Source organism: Hypanus sabinus, chromosome 7, assembly GCF_030144855.1.
Source record: "Hypanus sabinus isolate sHypSab1 chromosome 7, sHypSab1.hap1, whole genome shotgun sequence".
In the NCBI taxonomy this organism is placed as follows: domain Eukaryota; kingdom Metazoa; phylum Chordata; class Chondrichthyes; order Myliobatiformes; family Dasyatidae; genus Hypanus; species Hypanus sabinus.
In genome coordinates this window covers 160,156,701-160,180,252 of record NC_082712.1, presented here as the reverse complement: position 1 = coordinate 160,180,252, position 23,552 = coordinate 160,156,701, and the positions used below count along the sequence as shown (strand labels likewise).

General features: G+C 40.0%; 1 protein-coding gene across 3 annotated transcripts in view; it reads left to right on the top strand.

Moving 5' to 3' along the window:
• The window catches only part of luzp2 (leucine zipper protein 2), a 409,997-nt gene that overhangs the window by 318,114 nt on the left and 68,331 nt on the right, over nt 1-23,552 (top strand). For all 3 annotated transcript variants that reach the window (XM_059976016.1, XM_059976014.1, XM_059976015.1), the window contains 2 exons: nt 5,213-5,287; nt 16,381-16,545. In XM_059976016.1, coding sequence (XP_059831999.1) covers nt 5,213-5,287; nt 16,381-16,545 — 240 coding nt within the window. The remainder of the gene's footprint in view (nt 1-5,212; nt 5,288-16,380; nt 16,546-23,552) is intronic.

Sequence of the window (23,552 nt, the reverse complement as noted above, 5' to 3'; positions counted from 1 at the left end):
TCTTTACAAACCTTTCTGGAGAGAAACTCTTAAGGAACATGGACTTAAATGAGGCCTACCCACAGACAGAGATGGAAGAAAAGTTCAAAGTGGGTCTCTCACCGTAAACACTCACAAAGGGCTTTATCACTTCTGGAGTTGCACCTGCACTCTGGCAGAAAGCTATGGACCAGGTCTGCAAGACACTCAGTGTTACCTGAATGACATCATTGTATATGGCGAGATGACAAGGGACATTGCCAGAACCTCAAGACACTGTTAAAAAGATTAGAAGATTAAGGGTTCAGCGGACGATGCAACAAGTGTAAATTCTTTAAACCAAGCATCACTTACTGTGATCATATGATTGACGCATAAGGATTTCATAGGTGTGCTGAGAAAATTCAAGCTGTGGTGGAAGCCCCAAGGCCAAAGTGCATGTCAGAGTTATGGTAATTTTTAGGATTTGTCAACTACTATAATAGGTTCCTGCCAAATCTGGCTATTGTGCTCCACCTCTTGAACACATTATTACAGATTGGGAAGAAATGGCAATGAACAAAGTAGTGTGAGATGGCTGTCAAAAGGTAAAGGAAATGGTGATGTCAGACACTGTACTGACACTTTATGATCCACACTGTCCAATGAAGCTTGCTGGCGATGTCTCACCTTATGGTATAGGTGCTGTCATGTCACATGTGATGAGTGATTGAAGTGAACACCATTTGCATCATGTTCCCTTACCGCTACAGAGAAAAAAGTACTTACAGATTGACAGAGAGGCCTTGAGGCTTGGGGTTTAAACTGTTTCAACAAGTACTTGTGGGAGAGAGTTTACCCTCATTACTGATCATCAGCCACTTATGTCCATTTCCAATCCACTAAGAGCAGCAGCATGAGTTCAGAGATGGGCTCTGTTTCTTGGGGGACACAATGCAAAATTGAATTCAAGAGGATAACTAATCATAGAAGTGTTGATGGATTTTCCCATTTAACCTTGGTAAAGGAAAAATCAGAAAAATATACAAAAGAGGACACGCGCCTTGACATTATCTCCTTAATGCAAATTGAAAGTGTCCCTATTATAGGAACCCAGAAGAAGACCTCACACCCTCTCAGGTCTAGATGCCCACCCAAAATGACCGGAATGTGCAGTTCCCCAATTCTTACCAGCGGTGGAATGAACTTGCCATTGATGGGGGTTATCTTATGTGGGATTGAAAGTCGTTGTATCATTCAAGCTGAGAGCTGAAGAGTTGGAGGAGCAATATGCTGATCATATATGTGTTTTCAAAATGATAGCTTTGATTCAAAGCTTTGCCTGGGTGGCCTGAGATAGATCAGCAGATCGAGCAGTTTGCCATGCGCAGTTCAGGATGCCAGCAAGCCCAGAAGAAAGGTGTCAGAGCTGTCAGAACCACTCCCTGCAGTCCCAGAGTAAACTCTTATGACCACCACAAAGGAGGCTGCAGAACCTGAAATTATTTCACAGCCACAATTCTCACCTGCCAAGCAAAGTGATCCCCTTGTCAGGAAAGACGTTATTCCACGAGAGTAACAATCCTCCACAGTGATTAAATCTTTAGGCTTGAATGGGACAATTTAAAATTTACTATGCTGTGGATACATTTATAGAAGTTGCATTATATAGTATGTTATGTATGTATAGAGAGAGTGCAATACATTATATATCTAAGTTGAGATGCATTCTAATAATATTGAGTTAAAGTTTATAACTGTGCAGGTAGGTGTCTGGTGTGTTTAATATTTCAGTAATGTTTGAATAATACTGTAATTATATTGTTTTATTAAACATTGTTTGTTTATACAAATCATGACGGGTTAAATGAAGAAGTATGTGAATGGAATATGTCATTACACCACCACATCATATGTATACACTTCACTAAAGACTAAAAGTAAGTACATACACTTTCCCGGATTCCCATGTTTTTTCTTACAATTAGTTTCTGGAGTTAGAAAATATAACACTCACCACTACTCAACCTACAAGTTAACCTTTAATGAATCCTGATTTTCTGAATTTTCTTCCACTTTAGACAATGTATAATCCAGGAAAGTTGTTTGGATTCATATTTATTTTTTCCTCTCTGTAATATTGTGGCAAGCATTCGGTCCATGTCCACGATGGCAGATGTAAAGAGCTCCTTTATCTCAACAGCGAACTTTATTGCGACAATCACAATAATGGACAGGCTGCCATTGCTTGGTGAGAAGCCACTCAGTCACATACAGATGGTTGAGGTGATTATTACATGGTTACAGTCAGTGTGACCCACAAACTGACAAGTGAACAACTGTATAACCCAAGCAAAAATGTAACAACAAGTGGACTTCAACATCTCACCATAATCCCACAAATGCATTTTAAAGCAAGAACAATAAATAGCACTGGCCACCAGGAATTCTGGGGCGAGCTGACGATCATGTGATGCCCTCTCAACCTGAGTGTCAGTGCTAAAAACCATGCCCACTAACATTATTACACTATTCAAGATAATCTCGGAATCAGTCTTTTCCCTTCTGGTCTATGTTGTTAACTAACTTTTCATTAGTAAAAGAACCACTAAAAGTGATTTTTAAGGTTTCCATAGGAAACTTAATTTTGAAACATTGACAAAGAGCTTTTGTTCTCCATAACATGGAGATTGCTTATCATGACAGCATGTACAGTATATTTGAAAAGACTTTTACCCTACTGAAATTGAAGACTGTCAGTGTTGGAGGAATGTAAGCCTGGCATTCAACATCAGTCACCAGTTGTGTACATGTCACATACTGTAGTTCTAGGGAATGGAATTGTACGGGAAAAGATTCAACCAGTGTTACTTTTACAAGTACATTAAAATGAAATACATAAATGTCAAATGTGTGCACTTCAGAAAAGATTGGTAATAGCCCCACAATGTAACTGTAATTGCATTCTATAAAAGGGATAATGACAGTATAGAATGTTTTTGATGTATTGTAGATCTCCTTCAACTCTGATATTAAGGATGTTGGTTCTGGTCTCTGATTATTGCTAATTTGCATTCTATGAGAACCACATTAAGTACAATTTGGCTTCTTAAATTATGGTCCTCTAAGTGATTCGAAGACTGCTAAAATTTCTTTCATGCTGCACTTTTAAATCTCCAACAGCCTGTGTTTATTTCTCATCTGTTTCAGATGAACTCAGGCCAAGATAATGGGAATGTAACTATTTTCTATCATCATTATGTCCAACTGTCCTATTTTACATTGTTTATTAACTACACATTCAAATATTTTCTTTAAAATCTTGTTTTACATATGAAAATTGCATGAATATCCACAGAAAAATGTGCAGCCTTTTAAACGAAGGTGTTTTAATATTTTAATAATGAACCCAATCTAAATATACAAACGTATTTATTTCTGACACACAGATAGGGGTTTCACCTATCACCTATTACCTTGTACTCTGCTCCAACCTTCTTACACTGACTTCTCATTCTTTTCCAGTCCTGATGAAGGGTTTCGGCCCAATGCATCGACTGTTCACCCTTTTCTATAGATGCTGCCTGTCCTGTTGAGTTCTTCCAGTATTTTCTTTGTGTTGATAGGAGTTTCGACATCTGCAGATTTTCTGATGTTTGATCTTTTTTTCTGAATTTATCTATCAACATAAAAGCTTATTTACAAAATGGAAGTAATCTACTTTAATTTCCCTTTATAGCATTTAATTGGTTGACAGATTTTAAAGAGCAGAAAATTATGTTACAGTTATTTATTTATTTTAAAAAGACTCCAGAGTCTTAATCTCAGGATAATCTGTTGTAGCATAGAGCAAAGAAAATAAACTGTTTATCTTTCTGATGCCACCTTGAGAACTGACACAAGAGAAGCACTTGAGCATTGGAACTGGTCTGATGAAGACTGAAGATGTTAATGCATTTGGGTCAATAGTTAAGACATGGAGAAATTTATGAGCTCCAGTTTTTAAGTTCAAAAACATTAGGTGGATGGATTGTGAGGAAAATGTTTGCTCCCCCAGAAAAGGGAATCAGAGTATTTTATCTGCTGATAATGTTTGCCACTGAACATCTTAGAAGTTCCCCACTAACATATTATAACTTTTGAAAGGTTGACCAGAGATTTATTTATATTACTGTATGATGCAACTCTGAAAGACCTTCCTGTTCACTAAAGCTGCTGGCTTGTCTTCCAGTTCCGGTGGAGGCATTAATGCATGTTCCTTGGTCTCCTCTCATGACATGATGAGGCCACCCTCAGGGTGGAGGAGCAACACCTTATTTTCTCTCAGGATAGTCTCCAACCTGATGGCATGAATATTGTTTTCTTCTTCCAGTAAAGAAAATCCCTCCCCCCCTCCCCTTCCCCTTTTCTTCTGTTCCCCACTGTGGCCTCTTACCTCTTCTCACCTGCCGGTCACCCCCCCCCCCCCCCCCGGCCCCATGCCTCTCCTCCATCCCTTTCTCCTATGGTCTCCTCTCCTCTCATGTTAGATTCCTTCATCTCTAGCCCATTACCTTTCCCACCCACCTGGCCTTACCTATCACCTTCTAGCTAGTCCTCCTTTCTCTCCCCCAACCTTTTTATTCTGGCATTTTCCGCATTCCTTTCCATCCTGAAGAAGGGCCTTGGCCTGATTGTTCATTTCCATGGATGCTGTCTGACCTGCTGAGTTCCTCTCGCGTTCTGTGTATGTTTCTTGTGTTGATAATATTCTTTGCTTGTCACCGCTGGAAAAGGCCAAGCCCGTGTAGCTCTCGATGTTGTGCATCAGGAAGGTAATATTTTATTTGGCATGATAGGGTTTGCGAAGTTACTAGCACAGCTTTGCTTCATGCTTCACAGAGGGGCTTTTAAGATTTCAACAGATCAGGAGTTCCTAACCTGGGGTTCATGGACACCTCGGTTAATGGTAGGAGCATAAAATAGGTTGGGAACGACTGACTAAATAGATGAACAAAAATGAGCTGCCCCTGAGTTTAATGTGTCATCTTCTGTACAAATCATATAATAGACAAATGTATTATAACCTTATATGCAGCACCTTACATAGAGTGACATTAAATTCAATCTACTGCTATCTAAAAGGTTTAATAATATATCAAAGACCTTTCCATGTCTTGTGCAGTAACTCTATTATACGTTGGATAGATTTTGAATATGCACTCATATTTTCTTGTGATTGTCCACTGGAACTTATATCTTTTTTTCTATTCAGGCACAGCAGCTGACTGATCTTGAACGCAAACTGCTGGCAGCTAAACAGGAATTGGAAAAGACGGAAGGTGATAAGGTGACCAGAATTTCATGAATGTGCCTGATTTTCATTTACAATATCTACTCTCTGTGAAACACTATTTCTCTGAAATCGTTCTACAGTGTTTCTGTTTTTCCTACAATGGAGATTCTAAGTTGGGAATTCCTTCCCTTTTTATAATCCATTTACTGTAATTGGGAATTACTGGCAAGATATTTACTGATCATTCGTAATTCCCTTCATAAAAGCTTCTCCTTCAAGCACTGCAAAAAAATTACAATCCACATTCTTATTCAGAAAGGGGCTCCACAGTAATAATAGATTTCCAAGTCAAGAAAGCGTGTAGTTTGAGGGGAACTTGTAGGTAATGGTGCAAATGGTCCAGCACATTTGCTGTTTTCCTTTCTAGCTTGTAGATATTGTGGGTTTGAGGATTACTACCGATGCTCCTGGGCATTACTAACTCTGTGACCTTTTCCTGTTTTAAACCTCTCTTTAAAGCCCAGCACTTTAATCAAGTTCCTGATAATGTCTCTTTATGTGGTTCAATGTCAAATTTTCTTTTCGTAATCATGAAGCACCTTGAAGTCTTCGACTGTTAAAGACCCCAAACAGACCATTGCTGTTAACTATGATGTGAAGTTGGTGATTTTACTACAGCATTTTTTATGATTTTAATACTTAGCAGAAACTGCACAAGGAAAAGTGGAAAGTTATATTCTGGAGTTGAGTGTACTGTCACTGTCAGGAGATGTAGAGGAGGCTTGACCCAAACACAGAACAGTGGAGATAATTTAGTGTTGAGCGGTAACTTTAATAATAATTCAATATTAGTGGAGTCTTGGGTGAGTCAATAAGGAGGAATTGGGTGGACTCAAGATGCTCTCCAATAATCATGTTCTCGGCTCAAGTGTGCAGTCTTAGGATCCCGGACCACAAGGAATGTCCATCAATGACCATGATGCAGAAGGGGTGAGAGGTGGGCTCAGCAGCGATCTCAAGCTGCACACACAGTGTCTGCACACAACATATACAAGTGTGCTGATGACACCACTGTTGTGGGCCATATGAAAGGTAATATTGAGAGAATACAGGAGGGAGATTGAAAATTTGACTGAGTGATGTAATAATAACAACATCTCACTCAATGTCAGTAAGACCAATGAACTGATTGTGGACTTCAGGAGAGGGAAACCAGAGGTCCATGACCCAGTAATCATTGGGGGATCAGAGGTAGAAATGGTCAGTAACTTTAAATTCCTGGGTGTCACTATCCCATCGTACAAATATAATTGCAAAGAACAGCAACTCTACTTCCCCAGTCTGTGGGGATTCGGCATGTCATCAAAAACCTTGGCAACCTTCTATAGATGTGTGGTGGAAAGTGTGCTGACTGGCTGCATTATAGGAATACTAGGAAAATCCCTCAAAATGTAGTGGTTTCAGCTCAGTAGATCATGATTCTAACCATTGAGCACATCTACGTGAAACATTACCATAGAAAAGCAGCATCCATCCTCACCACCCAGGCCGTGTTCTTTCGTTGGTGCTGCCATCATCTAGAAGGTACAGGAGCCTCAGGACTCGCACAACCTAGTTCAAGAACAGTTTCTACCCCTCTACCATCAGGCTCTTGGACAAAAGGGGTAACTACACTCATTCCATTTCTGATGTTCCCTCAACCAATGGTCTCACTTTAAGGGCTCTTTTTCTCATTATGTCATACTCATTATTTATCATTATTATTATTTATATTTGCACTTACACAGCTTGTTGTTCATTGATCCTATTTAACCGTAGCTGTTCTATAGATTTGCTGAGTATGGTGGCAAGCAAAAGGATCTTAGAGTTTACGTGGTAACATGTATGTAGTCTGATAATAATTTTTACTTTGAACTTTGAGCCATTAACTTTCCTGCTGCACTGGAAATCACCAGAGCCATCTGGTTGTGGAAGAGGACAGAGAGGGTGAGTTGTGCTACAGTGTTAGAATGAGGGGCCAAGGGAGATTACTAGACAAAAGGCCCCTTGTCTCTACTTGATGGTACCGTTTTCTCAGATGCAATGGGCATTTAATGCATGCACGTGTGATCGGCTGCTCCACAGTAGTTATTTCTCCACTGATGCTCGTGCTCCTGGTGGCTGGGGGTGCTGGGTGTTAAAGGAATTCTCCTTAACTGTATGAGTTCTGGAGATGTTGCTAATGAGGGTCCTGCAGCCTGAAATGTTCTGGGAACAGAACTGGGGTTCTGGCTGGTGATCTGGAAAGTTCTTCTATAAGACGCTTGATAATACGGAGGGCTAGAATGATGAGGCTTTTGAGGTTGGTGGGCATGTCCCAGCAGAGTGTGGTGGGAATGCAGAAGCACTGCCGGCTCATTACTATCAAAGCTCACCTTTCAAGTGCTCCAAGATAGTAAAGAGCAAGCGGCATTTCTGCCACACGCCGCCACAAGCATTTTGAAATCCATGGTGTAATACAGCACTGAGTGTGAGCATTGATGCAGAGAGAGTATTCGACCCTCTGCCTCCCTTCCACTTCCTGGATGGTCAAAAACCCAGCCCCTCCCAGTGGTGAATTCCTCATATTTAATGCTGATGGCAGTATAAGTGTCCCATTTAGCAGTGGCCAATGACAGAGCTCAACTAGTCAAGAGAGGGATGATGAAGGTGGCTTGGTCTGTAAGAAACAGGGATGGCTGCAAGATACGTTGAGACAGGAAGTTGCGGCATTGAGTTGGGGATCAATAGAAGCAATCCGGCACCAGCATCTGCCCACCTCTGTCCACCACAGAAACCAGGATCTCCCAGCTGCCACACATTTTAATTCCACCTCCCATTCCCATTCAGATATGTCTATCCATGGCCTCCACTACTGTCAAGATGAAGCCACACTCCGGGTGGAGGAACAACATCTGATATTCCACATGGGTAGCCTCCAACCTGATGGCATAAGCATTGATTTCTCTAACTTCCATTAATGACCTTCCTCCCCTTCTTACCCCATCCCTTATCTATCTATCTATCTATTTATTTATTATTCCCACCCCACCCTTTTTTCTCTCCTTTTTTTTTTCTTTCTCTGCCCCTCTCACAATCACTCTTTGCCTGTTCTCCATCCCCCTCTGGTGCTCTCCTCCTCCCCCTTTCTTTCTCCCTAGGCCTCTGGTACCATGATCCTCTCCCTTCGCCAGCTCTGTATCCCTTTTGCCAATCAACTTTCCAGCTTTTAGCTTCACCCCCCCCCCCTCTGGTCTTCTATCATTTCAGATTTCCCCCTCCCACTCTCAAATCTCTTACTATCTTTTCTTTCAGTTAGTCCTGAAGAAGGGTCTCAGCCCAAAATGTCGACTGTACTTCTTCCCATACTCGTTACCTGGCCTGTTGCATTGCACCAGCATTTTGTATGTGTTACCAGAATCTGAGACTTAGGGAGGAGTTTGACTGGGCAAGGTTGCTGTAATGAGAAGAAGAGTTAGTTGAAGATGGCAAGCAGTCAATGGTTTTCTACTGTTTCAGGATCGTGTGCTCCTCTTGACAAATGATTTCCGATAAGCGACCATACTCTGCTGGGTCAATTGTTGGTTCACTCATGCTGTCAGGAAACGTAGGAGGCTTGGTCCAAAAGCAGAGCAGCAGAGATGATGCAGCTGTGAATTAAATTGAACTAATAGACTACAAAATAGCATGCCACAAGGAACCACAACACAAGAGAAAACACTTAACTCTTAACATGATGAGGTACTGGAAGGCCAGGAACAACTGGTTAAAGCTGGATGGTTTGTGTGAGTGAACAAGCACTGTGGCTGAGAGCTGGGTTTAAATAGGTTGCAGGTGACGAGTTGGCAATGAGTGGCAAGTGACTCCTGTTACCTGAGTGGAGACTTGGAGATGCCTGCCTATGCAGGCCTGACAATTACCTGCTTTATTACATGTATGCCCAGGTGCAATGAGAAACTTATTTGCTGTCGCAACAAGTCACATAGCATTATATCAAAATCATTCACAAGAGAAACATAAATTCTACACAACTTTTACACAAGATAACACAATAAGAACAAAAAAAAAACAAACTCTATTTTAGTACAATGTGCACAAAGTGATAACAGTGTTGCTAAACCATAATGATTAAGGTTTTGCTGGTTGGCTCAAGAACTGAATAGTTGAAGGGAATTAGCTGATTTTGAATTGATGTGGAACTTCAAGCTTCTGTACTTCCTTTCTAATGGTAGGTGTCAAAAAAAGGTAAGGCCTGGATGGTGACAATCTTCGATGATAGGTGTTGCCTTCTTGAGGCAGTGCCTCCTGTAGATGCTACCAATGTTGGGGAAGGATGTGCCCTGATGTACTCGACAGAGTTCCCAACTCTCTGCAGCTTCTTACATTTCTGCGCATTCAAATTCCAATAGCAGACCATGATTCAACCAGTCAGGCACCTGGAGACGTTTGTAGGACTGTTCAATGATAAACTGAACCTTCTTAACCTCCTAAGAAAGTAAAAATATTAGCTTATTTTCCTTATGATTGCATATGTGTGCTGGGCCCATGACAGGTGGTCCAATACATTAATGCCCAGGAATTCACAACTAATAAGAGCTCTATTGAAATTTCAAAACAGCACAGAAATAAATGACAAGTCTGTGCTGTCAAGTTCCTACTTCAGTTTCGTGATAGCATTCTTGCCTAGCTACAAAGCTAAGTACATACATCAACTCTCCTCTGTTTGAACAGAGAAAATCACACAGTCAGAGGCTCCATCCTTTGAACTGAGAATCTGTCTAACTTTTGAATGTGAAATCCCTCTTGGCACCAATCCACAAAGTCAAGGCTGATATTCAATGACAAACAATACCAGTAAAAATGGTAATCTGATTTTTACCATGTTGTTGTTGAAACATTCAGCATACTAATTATCAGTCATATTTTCTTTATTACAGCCAAGGTTACATATAGTAAAAAGATTGGCTGTATGTTTACCTACCCATGCATCATGAAATGAATGCTCAAATTTTTTCTTCAATATCACATTCCCCATTTCTAACCTTCCATTAGCTTTCACAGGAGAAGAGTCTTCTTGGTACAACTACAACAGGTTCAACTGACCATGAGTTAGAAATGAGTTAGAAATTCCATATTGATTTTATTTCCAAGCTGCTTTTTATCCCCAACTATTATATATTCAGTAAAAGATAATTCTGTTTCTAACATCAATGGTGTAGAAAAGGAGAAGAAGATAATTAGATCATATTTACTAATTGATCTGCCTTTTGGCCTTATATCTACCATCTATTGGTGATCCATAGAATTACCTGTTCCGGCACTTTGAAGTTAAACTCGTTGGCACTTTATTAGATACACCTGTAGATCTGCTCATTAATGCAAATATCTAATCAGCCAACCATGCGGAAGTAACTCAATGCACAAAAGCATGTAAGACACGGGCAAGAGGTTCAGTTATTGTTCAGACCAAACCTCAGAATGGTGGAAGAAATGTGATATAAGTGACTTTGGACACAGAATGATTGTTGGTGCCAGGCAGGATAGTTGGTGTATCTCAGAAAATCTCCCATCTCCTGGAATTTTCAAGCACAACAGAATTTAGAGTTGACAAAAAGATGGAGTGACATCCAGCGACATCCAGTGATCGGCAATTCTATGGGTGAAACACCTTGTTAATGAGAGATGTCAGAAGAGAGTGGCCAGATTGGTTCAAACAGACAGGAAAGTGACAGAACAGCAAACAAATCTATGTTCCAGCAGCATTTTGTGTGTGTGTTGTTTGAATTTCCAGCGTCTGCAGATTTCCTCGTGTATGTTACACCAGTTTTCTGCAGAAGAGCATCTCTGAATGTAGAACATATAGAGCCTTCAAATGTGTGGGCTACAGCAGCAGAAAACCATGAACATACACTCAGTGTCCTCTTTATTAGGTACCGGAGGTACCATAAGGAGAAGGATATACAGAAAATAGGCAATGGAGAGAGAAATTCTTTAAAGCCTATAAAATTATGATCTACTGAAATCCTACCAAAGGATTTCAGTCTCCAGTGACATTCATACAGGAATTACATTTTTAGAACACATCATCATTTCTTACTTTAATAAATCAATTTAAAAGAGATGTCAGTCTCAGAAGTTTGATTGTAACTTATATTCAGAAGTACATGCTTCTACAACATGCTGACTGTGTGCTTGACATGACTGCAAATATTGTGAACTTTAAAGCTATTAATCAGCCACAACTTATTAAGTGCAATATTAGAGGTAGCCAAAAATGAGTAAATCACAATCATTCACTCGGATATTTACCTACTGTTCATCTAAGGCCAACATAAGTATTAAATAATATTTAGAAAATTGAGAGGAAATTCATTGCGATGTTCAGAAGAATCAGTAGATCAGATAGAGAGACATTATTTCTGCCGGCTAAGGAATCTAGGAAATAGAATACATACATTGAAAATACCAAGCAAGCTTTAGCAAGAGTGAGGTTAAGAAACATTTTGAAAGCAAAGAAGCTTGTGTTCAGTTACTAATCAACATACACAAAATTCCGGAGGAACTCAAAATGTCAGCTGCACTCTTTTCTATAGATACTGCCCGGTCTGCTGAGTTCCTCCAGCAATTCTGAGTGTGTTGCTTGGATTTCCAGCATCTGCAGACTTTCTCTTGTTTGTGATTTCAGTTACTAATTTTAAGTCTGCTTTCATCAGTTTATAGAACGAGTGATTTTCTTCAGTGCTGCAGTGGTGTTAATACTGTTGAGGAGACAGTGCTTCAGCATTTGAACTTCCCCAGAACCATCCGCACCTTGGCCTGGAAATACTCAGAATGCTAGTCTGTTTTCCTGAGAGAAGTAGGTGGCAACCTTTTCTCGCCAAGTACAAACCTGGAAACCATTTTCTAAATGTTGAGGTATAGTGTTCTAAATAAATCCACATCTACAAAAGGAGCTTTCTGAACGTATGACTGCTTTAGATTTACCTGCGCTCTGCAATATATAAAAATAAACAGCATCTACGTACTTTGTGACCCGAGGCACTGGAAGTGATAAATATTGATTTGCAGAGACAGGGAACGTTAATTACAATGACACTATTTATTCGTTTTTCACCAAAAGCACATAATGATTCAATAAATAGTGTTGTCATTGAGTAAGCAAGCACTTACTTAACTACCTTGCAGTAATCTCATACAGGGTTCCCACGTAAAGAGAATATTTTTGTTGTGTCCCTGATTCTGAGCACATGGCAGAAGTGATCACATTTACATTTATTAAAAACACAGGAAAAACAATATTGATTGATTGAAACTACATAAAAAACATATAAGCCAATCCTGACATGAAAACTAGCAACCTTTTGCTTCTACCTGGTCAATGTTTTGGCTGATAATCAGGTCATATCTTTTGGATAATCTAATGACCAATGTATCACCCTTGTAATAATATGGTTAGAGACTCTTGCCACCAGCTGTGAAACAAAGTAAAGAAACATAAAAGCGAGAAATAATATTGCTTAGGATGGAATTGTCATCTGCTGTTTCTGTTGCTTATTTAATACTGGTACGCAGCTCAAGGCACTGCTTAGAAATGTTCTGAAATAGAGTTTGACACTAAGCCATGTGAGATATTAAGGCCTGGTAAAGATGGTAGACTCTAAATAAAAGTCTTACAAGCAATAATAGAAAAGGAGATGCAGAGGTGCCTAAGGATGGAACACCAGAGTTCATGGCCATTGTAAGCAAATAAATCAAGAAATTGAAGGTATCTGAATCAAAAATTGGATATCTCAGATTGGCTGCTCAATATTATAGAAATAGGGTAGTTGAGATATTAAAATTAAACAGCAGTGAGTCAGTGTTTAAGTAGGAGCAACTTTAGGTGAGTGAGTACAGGAGGTGATAAATAATTGAGATATGCAAGCAAGTTTATGGATCAGAGAGAGTCTGTGGATGCTGGAAATCTTGAGCAACACACCTAAAATCCTGGCGGAACCCTAAAGGTCAGGCAGCATCTATGGGAGGAAATATACAGTGAATATTTTGGGCTGAGACCCTTCATCAGGACTGGAAGGAAGAAGGAACAAGCCAGAATAAGAATGTGAGGGGAGAGGAAGGAATACAAGCTGTCAGGTGATAGGTGAGACCAGGTGAGGGGGAAATGATGTAAGAAGCTCGGCAGTGATAGGTTGAAGAGATAAAGGGCTGAAGAAGAAGAAATCTGATAGGAGAGGACACTGCAACATAGAATAATAGAAAGGAAATGGGGAACAAGAGGATGGTGATTAGCAAGTAATGAAGGTGGGGAAGGAGAAGAGAAGTGGTGAAAGGGCCATGAGAATAGGGGAAAAGAAAGGAGGGGGTCTAAACAAGGAGGGGAGTGGTTGCCAAAGGTTAGATAAATCTATATTGGTGTCATCAGATTGGAGACAATCCAGCCAGAATATGAGTTGTTGCTCCTCCAGCCTTCATTTGGCCTCGTCGTGGCAATGGAAGTCATGGGCAGACATTGAATATGGGAATGGGAAGTCTGACTGAAGCATATATTCTTCCAATCATAGGTCATGGAAATTATTGACAATGCAGTAGTTGGAAATCTGAAATAAAAACAGAAAATATTGGAAACACTCAGCATCTGCGGAAAGAGAAATAGTGTTAACCTTTCAGGTCATAGACATAAAACTTCGCCTCCCTTCCCACTGATGCTGCTGGATCTGCAGAGTTTTTCCAGTATTTTCTATATATCACTCCATTGTTCCATCACTTACATGTGACTATCTACTGTGCTGGATCAATTACTAGTGTGAATTTGAAAGACTGTGCATCTGATTGTTTTTCTGACTCAAGTGAGGCAGTGGAAGACAGTCTATGGAAGGATGTATTCATCCCAAAGAAAGAAAACCATGGGAGAAAGATTTAATTGGGCATAGAACAGATACTTTATGCACCACCTACTTTCTTTTAATAGCTGTAAAAGATAATTATATTTCCTGTTGCCAAAATTACGTTCAATTTTCTCAATTATTATGTTGCTTGATGCAAAAGTTGAATCATACTGACTGATAATCAATTATTCCAAATCCTGGTGAGGAAGACTGAAACATCCTGAAGGTTATTGCCAGAACAACCAAGCATCTGCATTCTTGTTGGACTTGCCACTGAGTCCAGAGTTATGGCACTGTTTAATTGAAGAGACAGGTCCTCAGCTTGTTCTGGGAAGGGTTGCCATGGGAATGGTGACCCCATTATTTTCCTGTAGAAAATGATAAATGCTTCGCTTACTTTAATTAATTTAGCTGGTTCTACTTTTTAATATTTCAACATATTTAAATTAAGTTTTGTATCTATTTGAATAGTCCTTGCATATCTCTGATTATCAGAATTATCAACAAAGATTATCGGGCTGGAATTTAGGCCTGCTCAATGATTGGAGCCCATTCTGTCTCATGCAGTGCCACTCTGGATCACACCTTTCGGCTTTCAGTCTCTGAATAAAAGTCTGAGAGGAAGGTGAATTTATGCAGAAGGCCGAGTCCAGCACAATCCAAGCATATGCGATTTTTATTTACAGTTCATCTAATCTAACAGCTTCATTACAGTTCACAATATTTTGTTTAACTCTTCCGGATTTCCAAATACAGCATGTGGAGCAGAAACTGATCCTCAGTTGCTTCCCTCTTCTGAAATTCAGATGCCTTGATGTGAAGGGAACTCTGCCTTGGTGGAGTGTCACCTGCCACTGCTTTTGTATTCCACATTCCACAGAAGTGACCAAAGGTGAATTTGACTACATCTGACCTCACCTGAAGAAGACAAATTTCCAAAAGGATATCAAAATGGAGCAGTTGTCAGTTAATTGTGCAAATTTTTTTGTGAGAACTACTTTATTGATGCCGGTAAAAGATGATATCCAAATAGAAATGATTCTACATCAGATTTTTTACATTTTGCACCTGCAATGCTGAAATTATCTGTGACAATATTAGCAGTTGCGGGCTATAACATCTTAATTCAACGTTATCTTCTTTGATTACATTATTTTCCTTATCTTACAGTTTACGGAAACAAGGTAAAACAGGACATTCATTTGTTACGAACCCTATAACTGGGTGTCTTTCCAGCAAAGATAGGAGTATCCATTGAAGTCTGATGATACTATTTTTAACAGTATTTATTAGTAAAAATACACAAAAATAATATCAATGCAAATATACAGATAATATACGTCATCAATACTAAACCTAAAAGTGTGGGTATAATAATAGTCAATAAGAAATAAGCTCTATCGTTGTCTAAGGGATAATGAATTGTCCGATGGAAATATAAAGTTCAGTTCAGTTCATGCAGGCTGCATAGTTGTTGGTCGCGGTATTGCAATTGTTGGAGAGACAGAGACAGAGAAAGCAGTAACAGCTATTGACTTGCTGACTTTCCTTTTACAATCTTAATCTGTCGATGTGTTGTTGTTGTTGTGGCCATTCACGTATGACCCCTCCATCCTTTAGCTAGACTGTTCTTCCGTGGTGGACTCATCACCCAGGCAAGGGTGGACACACACATAAGCCCCCACCGGTCTCGTAGCATCTCTCCTGGTGCATCTGAGGGGTGTTCCCCAGACCTCACTTTTATCCCCACTCACGGGGTCTCAGGTATCAATCAGGTTGGGATGATGCAACCCATCAACCAGACCACCCTGGTTGCCCCCTGAGGGGTTTCAATGAATAGAACCGTACTCAATACACAATCCTTCTCCAAGAGACAATAGCAGTAATCAGTGGTTCCGTTCCGCTTTTGTTAGGAGGAGACATTCCACTTTTGTGTATCTCTGTATTGTCTCTCTCTCTCATTTCCTTGGGATCGGACCCGAAATAGTAGCGATTTTGTGATTCTCAAAAAGGGGGGGGGGGGGCGACTTTGCACCCTTCTGCCCATCAGAGTTGCTCCTCATTCGTAACACATTATTGTATATAAAATGAACCATATTAACAAATTATTGAACAGATTTAAGATTGAACTGTCTTTTCCATTTGCAGATTCCCCTTCTATGCCTTGATTTGTGATACGTTCAAAAGATTCTTATTGAATGGCTTGATGGGATCTAAATCAGTGTGTGATCTTCACTGTTTCAGGGATCCCAGCTGAAGGCTTTGAAGGAGGTGGCACGTCTCTGTGTGTCAGGAGTCCTAAAGAACCAGCCTCCCTTTATGAGTATCGTCCCTCCCAGGACCACAGAGAGCGGGATCTTATTAACCAAAAACAGTTCCCGATTTCCTTCCTACCAGCCCTCCAGAAAGGTAAGTGACATATGCATGTAAACTAGGCAACTACTGAATTTAAAATAAAAGTGTGGGTGCTGGGAGTCTGAATAAAAACAGAAAAAGAACATAAAATGCTGGAAACACTCAGCAGGTCAGACAACATCTGTGGAAAGAGAAAGAGTTAATGTTTCAGGAGGAAGACCCTTTATCAGAACTGTAGATATAGTTATGCAAATTTGAGGGAAGCAAAACCATTATCCCATGAAACTGCTTAAGCAAGGTTCAATGATTTACTTATTAGAATCATTTACTGGGGATCAGAATTTCAAATTAAACCTAAAAACTGTTCATCAAGAAAATGTAATGGATTTTTAAATATTCTACTTGCAAAATATTGTCAAAATAGTCAATTAGTATCAATTGCATAATGAATTGTGTGTCCTCTTTCCCAAAAATGATCCTTCTTTGTTGAGGTGCCTAAGAAATGGAAGTACGCTCAGTGTCCGATGTATTAGGTACCTCCTAGAGCTGTTAAAGTAGCCAGTGAGTATATGTTCATGGCCTTCGGCAGCTGTAGCCCATCCATGTCAAGATTCAATGTGCAGTACATTCAGAGAAGCTCATCCACACATCACTATTGGAATGTGTGGATATTTGAATCAGTGTGGCCTTCCTATCAGATCTCTCTCATTGCTGAGGCATTTTTGCCCATAGACCTGCTGCTCACTGGATATCTTTTATTTTTTTTGCACCAATCTCTGAAAACATCAGAGACTGTAGTATGTGAAAATCCCAAGATATCAGCAGTTTGTGAGCTACTCAAACCACCCCATCTGGAACCAACCATCATTCTGCAATCAAAGTCACCTAGGTCACATTTCTTCCCCATTCTGATGTTTGATCTAAACAACAACTGAACCTCTTGACCATGTCTGCATGCTTTTATGCATTGATTTGCTACTATATAATTGGCTGATTTGATCATTGCATTAACATGCTGATGTACACATGTAACTAATAAAGTGACTGCTGAGTGCAGAGCTGCTCATCCAGGATTGGTCAGGAAATACGTTAAGAGTGTGCCAGAAGGCTGTGGAATTCTCCTCTGCAAAGGACAATTCATTATACATCAATTGTCAATTTTAACTCTGTGTTCAATAGTCCTTTTATTTAAAGTTATTAATTATATGGGGAAAGGCCTGACATAGGACTAAGTGACAGATTAACTAATATTTAATTGACTTTGTGAACAATACTATGCATCTCCTCACACAAAACTTCTGAATGACAACAACTTAGGAAATGAGTCATTTCATAAATTAAGTTTCAAAGCTTATGAGGGTCACCTTGTTCTACACCATGAACCAACCTGGCATTTGCTCCTGTCAGGCAAATTCCAGGCTAATGATTAAATATGAGGGGGAGTTAATTAATCAAAAGGTCAGTCGAGGGAGAACCTATAGGGGAAGTTGATTCTGAAAGTGACCTTACATTATGCTTGCCTGTAGCACCGGCATTTTGTCATTTAAATTTTGCTGACTAGCTTGTATTGCCATTTGATGGGAGCTGAACTGCATAGTCCATGAAATAGGGTTTGCAGAATGTTAATGTACAATTAACCCATACCAGTTGTTCACATCCGGGCAGAAGTACCTGATGGCTGCATAAATCCAGCACTAACCATTCAATCAGCATATGCTTCCCCACTTTGGCCACCAGCTCAGAAGCTGGTCAATCACTGGGCACAGCTTTCTTGGAGTCAGATACAGTATCAGAACATTAGGTCCCTAAAACTCAAGATTGAAGCATTCCAATGCAGAAGCCTGATCTGGATGCAATCAAGGGAGCTCATGAAACATTTCAGATGGGCATTGTGGAGTTAGAACGACCTGTGGTTGGGAATCGATGCAGCAAAAGACCCCTTTTCTAATCCTTGGGAAACAACATGACCACCCCATCAGGGCTTTCTGGCAAGAAGGTATGAAGCGTAATCAGTTTTTGTTGAATCAAGTGTAATGGAGATCTTGTTTTGCAAATGTCTCCAGCTTTGGGCTGGTAGAATCGTGCCTCCATTATTGATATCTGTCTAAATTCCAGTGACTTGGATAGACATTAACAATGGAGTCCTTTCCCTGCCTCAGGATTGTGGTTATTGTTGGATCAGGCAACATGCCCCACTGAGGATGCTTTTGTTTTCAACAATAACATGTTTCTCACTGTGGTCCAGTTGGAAGAATCGTTCACTGAACACCCAAGGCAGGTGCAGCATCCTGCTAAAAGCTTATCAACTTGTCTGCTCTGCCTGCCCTCTGCTCCTTCTCCCAGTCACGTTTCACTGAGAGGATCCAGCTCATGTAGCCATGTCAATAAGCAGTGGCTGGTGCAAAAGCTATTTGCACCAGCCGCAGCAATCCTGGTGATTTTAAAGAAACATCAGGGCCATGTTAAGTTGTTGAACCAGCAGTAATAATCAAGTTGCAAATAGACTATGGGTGGTTGATAGCATGGTTTGAAAGGTTCCTGCTGATGTCAATGCTATGACATTAAGAGAAGAGGTAGTTGAGGAGATATTTGTAAATCTAACTTTAAAACAATATTAAACACAAAAGATTTTATAAATGCTGGAAATCGAGAGCAACACACACAAAAGGCTAGAGAGACTCAGTAAGTCAGGCAGCATTATGGAGAGGAATAAGCAGCTGATGTTTCAGTCTGAGACCCTCCATCAGGACCGGTAAGAAAGGAGAAAGAAGACGGAAGAATCAGCCTGGCTTCTTCTGCCTTCCTTTCTAGTCCTGATGAAAGGTCTTGGCCCAAAATATTGACTGTTTATACTGTTTTATACCTCTATTATACTGCTGTTTATACCTCTCTATAGATACTAACTGAGTTGCTGATTTCCTTCAGCCGTGTGTGTGTGTGTGTGTGTGTGTGTGTGTGTGTGTGTGTGTTGCTTTAAACAATGCTTTATAGTGATAATACAGGCCCTTCAGCCCATGATGTTGTGCTAACTTTGTAAACTACTCCAAGATCAATCTAAACATCACCTCTCATGGAGTCCCCTGATTTTCCTTCATCCATGTCTCTTAAATGTGTCTTATATATCTGCATTAACCCCTTTACTCCCGGAACTAGCACTTGATGGGGAGGGAGGGGAAGAGGGGTGGAATCCTTACCTCTGACATCCCCCTATACTCTCCTCTAATCATGTTAAAATTATACCCTCTCATATAAGCAATTGTTACCCTGGGGAAAAAGTTGTTAGATGTCTACCCTATCTATTCCTATAACATTTCTTGAGGAAATACAAGCAAGGTAGATATACTAAGTGGTGTACTTGGATTTTCTGAAGGCCTTTGCAAGGTGTAGCACATGAGGCTGCTTATCAAGATAAGAGCCCATGGAATTACAGGGAAGTTACCAGCATGGATAGAGCAATGGCTGATTAGCAGGAAACAGTGTGGGAATAAAGGGATCCTATTCTGGCGGGCTGCTGGTTACCTGTGGAGTTCCATAGGGGTTGGTGTTGGGACTGCTGCTTTTTACAATGTATGTCAATGCTTTGGACTATGGGATTAATGGATTTGTGACTCAATTTGCCAATGATACAAAGATAGGTGGAGGAGTGGGTAGTGTTGCAGAAACAGAGAGCCTGCAGAGAGACTTAGGTAGTTTAGCGGAATGGGCAAAGGAGTGGCAAATGAAGTACTATGCTGGAGCGTGTATGGTCATGCACTTTGGTGGAAGAAATAAACGGGCAGACTATTATATAGATGGGGAGAGAATTCAAAATGCTGAGATGCAAAGAGACTTGGGAGTCCTTGTGCAAGATACCCTAAAGGTTAACCTACAGGATGCGTCAGTGATAAAGATGGCAAATGCAATGCTGGCATTCATTTCTAGAGGTATAGGGTTTAAGAGCAGGGATGTTGAGGCACTCGTTTAAGTGCCTTATATGAGTGTATAAGGCACTCATGAGACCATACTTTGAGTATAGTGTGCAGCTTAGAAAGGATATACTGACATTGGAGAGGGTTCAGAGAAAATTCATGAGAATGATTCCAGGAATGAAAAGGTTACTGTATGAGGAATGTTTGGCAGCTCATGGGCTGTATTCCCTGGAGTCAGGAGAATGAGGGGGGATCTCATAGGAACGTTCCAAATGTTAAAAGGCCTGAACAGACTAGATATAGCAAATTTTATTTCCCATGGTAGGGGAGTCTAGGACAAGAGGGCACAACTTCAGGATTGAAGAATGTCTATTTAGAACAGAGATGCAAAGAAATTATTTCAGTCAGATGGTTGTACGTCTGTGGAATTTGTTGCCACGAGCAGCTGTGGAGCCCAAGTCATTGGGTACATTTAAGGCAGAGATAGAGAAGTTCTTGATTACCCAGGGTATCAAAGGGTATAGGAAAAAGACAGGGGAGTGGGATGACTGGAAGCCCATGATTGAATGGTGGAGCAGAGTCGATGGGCCAAATGGCCTACTGCTCCTATATCTTATGATCTTGTACAATTCGCCAATACTTTGAAGGGGGGATGTGGTAGGTTGATATGGGAGAATGTGTTAAACAGTTCACCAACAGTCCAACGGACATAAGAAACCCATGTACTGTATGTTAACATTATTTACCTTAATATAGTCAATTCAACATCCAACTTTCCTCCAAACACTGGATATAATGGAGCTGATTATCTATAACATTTATAATTCAGCAGTTCACAAGCTCAGATAGAAGAGTAACATTTTACAATTTCTTTCTATCATTTTCTTGTGTAGGAGGAGACTGGCTGAAATGGTGCAGCAAATTCATGTACAGCCTCTCACTCCCTTCATTCCAGGAATCTGATCACCAGATTAGACATGCAGCCTCTGAACCCAGAGTAAAGCATACAGTGGAAAATCATTGGTGCCTTAGAGCTCTCAGCCAAAGCATCCAAGGATTTAGATCTGAATGCCGCGGAATAAAAGCAGCCTTCCTGTCCCTCTGAACAAAAATCAGATATAAAGCACTGAGTCAGCCTTTGAAAGCTATTGCATTAATTTTATCCCAACCCACACAGAATAAATATTACTACTGCTACAATTTCCTGAACAGGAATCTGGTCTAATTTTCACTGTGCATTATTCTTATTGTCTTCCTTGCATGTTCTGTACTCACATTTATTACTTTTTCTCTGTAGAACATTATTTCAATGAATTTAATTGTTAATATCTTCCTTATATTTTCAGAAACAAAATATTTGCATCAGAACATTGTAGAGTCATATGTGATGTTGCTGTGTCCTTATCTGTCAGTCCAGGCAACCTCACTTCATGGTTGGGTCATTAGACTGGGCATAGTGTTGGCTTTCTATCCATTTTGTTTTGCTGTCCAGTGACTTCAATAACATATAGAATTGGTTGGCCGTTTAGCCATCATTGTGGTTGATATCGACTTTTGAAGCCAGTTATAGTTGCCCCATTGTAAACACCAGAGATTCTGTAGATGCTGGAAATTTCGAGCAACGCACACAAAATGCAGGAGGAACTCAGCAAGTCAGACAACATCTATAGAGAGGAATAAACAGTTGATGTTTTGTACCGAAACCCCTCATTAGGACTGGAAAGGAAGGGAGCAGAAGCTGTTGCATTTTTTTCTTGATCCTTGATAAGATGTGAAATGCAGCAGACTGTTGAAAGATTCATGATATACTGCCTGGTAATGATTGCTGGGTTTCTAATAGAAATCTTGCAATGATCTGTGTTTGTTGCAGCATGAACCCAGTGGTGGGCATCAAATAGAGGAAGATGATTAAAATCCCCTCAGTTAACTTCAGAACGTGTATGTCCCTTGTTTGTTCACATAACCTTGTTTAAAAGGATATCACTGCTGGGAGTGAACTAACAATATCAATTTGAGTCTATTTTTGTTAGGGATATCCAATATGTTGCTGAGTAAATCAGATGTCTTACAATTACCTTTGAAGATGTAAGTGAACAGATCTCTTCATTTTGATTTTATGATTTTAATTCATTTCTACCATAAGCAATATTTAACCAGTCTGTTGAAAAGCATGGAATGGACTCCTTATTAAATTCAGGAATTTGGCAGTCATTCCTGAATTCAAACAGATGGCCTGACATATTCTTGAACTTGATTTACTGAAAAATGACTAATTGCAGAACAGGTAGTTTCCTGCACTCAGTGGGTTACATTGCCACTGAGCAGATGCCAGGGTTATTGTTTACTTCTTTTAAATTTGGGTTAGAGTTTGTTTGGCCACTTTTAATTGCCTTTTAACTAAATATATTGCACTATTTCACAGAGCAGTTAAGAGTCAGTCTTATTACCAGTGTGTATTGGCATGCGATTCAAGCAGATAAGAGGAAGGAATATTGATTCCTTTCGCATTTCTGACACTACAATTTTATTCCAGATTTATTCTAATAACTTTGTGAAAATCTCCACCATTTCCGTGTGAGATTCAAACTCATGTCTCTGTACTCTGGATTGCTAGTATATCTACTACACTTCTAAACTTTACATTTCATATATAGTTTTAGTCTATACTAATGGCGGGTTACACTTGCTGTTATCAGGGAACAACAAGTGAGAGATCAAGACAATCAAATCACGTCTGCGTTGTTTTATGAAAAAAGTATCCTTCATAGGTATGTTCAAGGTCTTCCAGGATATAGTAAGCAAAGTTGACAAAGAGGGACCTGTAGATAGGTTCCAGGAGACTTCTGATAAAAGGCCATTAAAAGGCTGGAGCACAGCTATAAATTCAGCATATTAGAAAGGTGTATTAAGAGACTGAAGAGTGGAAATCTGAAATAGAAACTCAAAAGTACTGGCAATACTCAACAAGACACAGCCAGTGTCACTGCGGAGAGGTTCAGGTCAGTCAGAATACTAACTCTATCCCCATTATTTTCTGTTTTAAGTTCTTTTCTAACAAATCCCTTGAGGCAAATGCTGCTAGAACAATTTTAACCTATCCACCAGCATTTTATGATTTGCATACTTAGCTGTGATATGTCACCTGCTTTCACT